General features: G+C 61.8%; 1 protein-coding gene across 1 annotated transcript; it reads right to left on the reverse strand.

Annotated features, from left to right (window-relative positions):
• Positions 1-2,178: 2,178 nt before the first annotated feature.
• On the reverse strand, positions 2,179-4,308 carry CHC_T00005633001 (hypothetical protein). Its single transcript, XM_005717177.1, has one exon. The coding sequence runs from the start codon at positions 4,306-4,308 to the stop codon at positions 2,179-2,181; it is 2,130 nt and encodes a 709-aa protein (XP_005717234.1).
• Between the last annotated feature and the right edge of the window lie 655 nt (positions 4,309-4,963).

The raw sequence follows: 4,963 nt of genomic DNA on the forward strand, positions 1-4,963 counted from the left end.
TCATGCTCCCCCTACATGCCCGCATCGCCATGTCACTCCTTAACCTCTCCACTCTCCTTCTCCTCTCTCTCTTCCTCCATCCCCACATCTCTCTCGCCTCCCCGCTTGAACGCACCTTCAACTTTATTGTCCGCACGCCGGACACGCGCCGTCTGCGGGGGATGACCGCAGACGCCTGCATCACCACGGGCGACTGCTCCGGCAACCGCCGCTGCGTCCGCGAAGATTCATCCACTCACCTGCCTTGCCGCCGTGGCTTCCTTTGCCGCTGCTTTCCGCCAATCGTCAAGCCATGCGCGTCAACCTCGGAGTGCGAAGCGCGCGAAATCTGCGCCCCACCCCCGGAAGTCGCCATGCCTTGGGCCGACTCGTCTAACTTCTGCGTGTCCGCCATTATCGCGGCTTATGCTGCTCCGGGTAATAGCCTAAAGGAATTGCGATCGCCATCCAGGGGTCTTACCATGTTCCCTTGCACCGCGACGTCTGACTGCTTGGGTGACCGCAGCTGTGTGTACACCATGGGTATCGGGGGGGCCCTCCCTTGCGAGGCCGAGCAGCGCTGTTACTGCTTCCAGAACAGCCCGCAACCGTGCGAAGAGAGCACTGAGTGCGAGCTGGGAGAGCTCTGCGGGCGGGTGTTCGACAAGCAAATTTGTGTCGCGGCCGACGCCGAGGCTGGGTTGCGCGAAGTGACGGCCGTGAGTGCGAAAAACGATGGGGTGATTAAGCTCGACTCCGACGTGGACTTGGACGAAACCGTTAAAAGGAAGCCCGGACCGGCAGTGGATGCCCCGGCAGTGGACGCGCCGCGCAAGAAAACCAAAGGTGTAAGCGGTGAACCGTGCGAATTGTCAAGTCATTGCGAGGGGGAACGCATTTGCATCCTCTCCGAAGACGCGCTCTCCCTGCAGCCGTGCGAAGAAGGCGAAGACTGCATCTGCGTGCCGGCCACCGGGCCGGACTTCTGCACGGCTGCAGACGAGTGCGTCGAGCGAGAGACATGCACAAAGCTGCCAAACGTGCCCGACTCGGCTTGCGTGTCAACCGTGATCGTCAGCTACGCCGACGACTTGGAGTCCGTGGGAGGGACGCCGAAGGAGGAGCGCAGCCCTGGCGCCGGCTTCACTTTGTACCCTTGTAGCAATACGAAGGAGTGCGAGGGCGACCGTGTGTGCAGCAGCGCACTGGACGATTCATCGAAGCGGTGCAAAGACAACGAGTCTTGCTTCTGCGTGCCGGAGGATCTGCGCAATTGCAAGGCAAGCCAGGAATGTGAGGGACGGGAAGTTTGCGCAAAGATGACCGAGGCGCAAATCTGTGTGTCGGAAGATGTAGAAGCGGCGATCCCAGAGATCGAGGCGGTGGACCTCCAGCACGTGAAGGAGGAGGAGGTGTCCGCGGAGCCGTCAGGGTCGCAGGACATGGAAGAGAACATGCTAACGGACGAAGAGGACGGAGAGGCTTCCCCGGACGCTTCCAGCGCGGACGACGAGCCAGGTCCTTCTCCTGATTTGATGACTGTGACACCTACGCCCACCAGCTCAGGCTCCGAGACGGGGGATGTGGAGGGCAACACGTGCATCGATGCTCGGGCACTGACGCACCTGCCCGCGTCCTCCCTAGCTTGGACGAAGCACGCGTGGGCGACGGTCCTGTGCGACGCAGAGGGTAGCTGCGCTACGGAAGGGCACATAGTTCGGTTCGAGGGCGTGGCGATGCGGATGGCGAGCTACTGCGAGGGGAGGGGGTGCGTGGAGAAAAGGATGTTGGTGAACAGTCCCAAGTACGCGCGGGGCATGAGGCTGCTGTCGAGGACCCAGGGGCTAACGTACACGGCGTTCGCGGCCAGGTATGGGACGAGGGTGGAGGAGGTGCTCATCGCGGTGGCGCTGCGCGCCGGGCTTTGAGGCTGCGGGGCATGTTTGCGGGATGCGGCATTGGTAATTGATAGACACTAACGTTTGGGTAAAGATGTAGTTGATCCATCTCGCGTTATAAAACAGCGCCAGTGAGAGAGCTTTGGCGAAATGAGGGATGGTGCGCAAGTTACTCTAAACTCGAGAGATGCCAGGTACAGTATAGTCTCTCGCCTTCAGCAGTTGTGTGCCAAACATCATCTTTATGTACAATACTCGCGTTCACCTCTATATCTACATACACAGCGCAACCCCTTCTCGTCTACCTCCGTGCCAAGAATTCCTTCCTCGCCCTCAGCCCGCTCTCTGCTATCCTTTTCGCCATCCGTCGCTTGAGCACTCCTGCTCCTACCAGCGCCCGCACGCTGCTGTCGACGCACTCCTCATACGCCTCCTCCGTCTCCCAAGTTCCTGCAAAATCACAAGGCACCTCCGGTATCGTCAGTCGCTCGCGATTCTGCACGCCGTACAATCTCATCCGTCCTCCACCGGCCCACAGGATCTCGACGTCCCCTTTGCATGCTGCCCCGAGCCCAAAGTTTCGCCGCGGGCTGTGCTGCGAACCAAAACTCTCTCCGCTGGCGATCGGCGTCGTCACCGTTTTCATCCCCTTCCCAGTCACGAACAGCGTGCTCCCCAGCCCCCCGCGATTCACCTTACCGCCCTCCAAGATCCCGCGTGTCCCCATCGCCTGAACCGACACCCAGCACTTGCTGCGATCCGTCGCCCGGTTTATATCCACCATCAAGTCACCTTTCAGTAGCGAGTTGCCCGTCCACACCCACTTGGCCTCCTCATTGCGCTGCAGAATCTGCGTGAAGTAGGCCGTCTGGTCAAATTCTGACGAGTAGTTGATAATCCTTGTCAGCGATCGCGCCTTGGCCACAAACCCAGACGCTCCAACGATGTCCGGGTATCCGTCCATGTTAAAATCGCCGATGGCCAGCCCCCGGTAGTTGCGGTACCGACCGCTCCCGCCCCACGACGTCGTGTCGTACGAAAACTTCCCGGTGCACCCCTCGTTCTTGTAAATGACGTTGGGGTTATCGCTGCCGCCAAACGCGGGAAAGTCGAGCCCTCCGACCATGAAAATGTCCTGATCGCCGTCGTTATCGTAATCGCACACGGCGTTACCCCATCCGAACACAGTCGCGCCCGTCTCCTCAATTGAGGCGTCCTCAAACTTGTTATCCCCCGTCCCCAGCCACCATCGCGATGAGTACTGCCCGATGAGGCCGGACGGCGTACGTCCCATGAACAGGTTGAACATGGCGGCATGGTAGTCGCCGGCGTTGGAGCCGAAGATGTCGACCTTCCCGTCGCAATTGAAGTCACCGAAGCCGAGCGCCATCCACGAGTCGTCACCAGCGACGCGGTTGTTCGCGGCTGGGTTCTTTGGCGACAGTACTGTCGGGCGGAAATTGCCCGTGCCATCGCCGTACTGTACGTGGATCCAGCCGCGGTTGGCGCCGTTCGCAGGGTCGGTCTGCTTGGTTGCCAGTCCGCACTGGTCGTCGGCGAGCACAACGTCTAGGTGCCCGTCGAGGTTGATGTCGACGAGGGCCGCTGCCCACGACATGGTGTACTTGCCACGTGGAATGTCGGGCGTGGCGAAGTTGTTGATGCCGGACGTGAGCGACACGTCCTTAAACTTAAGCGGCACGGCGCCTCTCGGCCCCATATTGAGGAAGAGCTGATTAGGGCTGGACATGGCGAAGGCGACGACAAGGCAGCCCTCGGCGGTCTTCCGCGGGACGCCGTTGGACACGAGGATATCTAGGCGGCCGTCGTTGTTGACGTCACCGATGGCGCACCCGGAGGACGGCTTCTTCGTGCGGTCTCCGGTGGCGCGGACCCAGTCCAGACGGCGGAAGACCGTGGTGTTGGTGCTGAGGAATATGATGTTGCGGTCAAACTCAGACACAACAACAATATCGTTCTTCCCATCGCCGTTCAGGTCGCCGTAGCACACACCAGTCGCATCTGTGGTACGCGCACCAACTCCGACACTGTTCGCGACATCGCGAAAAGAGAGCTTCCCCGTTCGCTTCAGCTGGTTAATAAACAAGGAGTTGTGCGAGCCTGGCCCGTTGGTGACGTAAATATCATCTAGGCCATCACCATCAAAATCGCCGACAGCAACGCCAGGCTGGCCGTGCACATCCCACGGGAACGAGGGCGTGAGCTGGGCCTGCAGCGGTTCGGTGAGCGAAGACTTGAGCAAGCGGAACCATGCCGGGCGCGTGCGCGACGGTGTGCGGCTGTACTTGAGGCCGCGGCTTTTGTCTGTGGCGATGTTGCGGAAGCGCCTGCCCGCGGCATGCGCGGAGGGAAGGAGGGGAGAGAGGACGCAAAGAAGCAACAGCAGCGTCGGGATGCGGGGGCTGGTCATCGTGTGCTTTGCTATGCAAGTGGGCTGTGTTGCCGAAGTATAAAAGGATGGTGAGTAGCTTAGGTTTTATACAGGTCTGGTCAGACGAATGTTTACAGTGCGGATCTGTTAGCGGTGGTTGCAGGGGAGCGGGGGTGTCTGGCGGCGCCATCTATCGGCGCGAGCGTAGCAAGCGGGGGCAGATTTCGGGAGCACTGGCACGGAGCGGAGTGCACGGTAGGGCGCGAGAATTCGGCGATGGTCGGACACGTCCTCGCGGGGCGGCGCGTGTAGACGCGGGATGCGGGGGCTCGGCGGCCGAAGTGATTGGGCGGAGGCGTCTCGCAGCGCGGCGCGGCGCGGAACGTTGGTCGCTCGCCGCGCGCCGCGAGCATGCGGCAGCAGCGCGGCGCGTCGCGTCGCGTCGCGTCACCTTGCGCGAAAATCAAGGCGGCGCTGAATTCACCGCTCGCCTGTCCCTCGCAGTTTGTCCGCGCCTCCTGCCCCCCGCCGCCACGTTGCCGCACCAACCGCCCGCCAACACCGCTCCCGCTTCCGCCCCGCCCGCCCCCGAGGCACGTCCCCCAGCCACGCGCTTCTGCGCAACAGCGCCGCGGATGACCTCGCACGCGCGGCGCAGGCCGCTACGCACCCCCGCGAGAGCTGCGCACCCCGC

This window comes from Chondrus crispus, genomic scaffold, assembly GCF_000350225.1.
Source record: "Chondrus crispus Stackhouse genomic scaffold, scaffold_303, whole genome shotgun sequence".
NCBI lineage: Eukaryota > Rhodophyta > Florideophyceae > Gigartinales > Gigartinaceae > Chondrus > Chondrus crispus.

Coding starts and splice junctions, on each gene's coding strand:
- CHC_T00005633001 (XM_005717177.1), bottom strand. CDS start 4,308: ATGACCAGCCCCCGCATCCCGACGCTGCTGTTGCTTCTTTGCGTCCTC.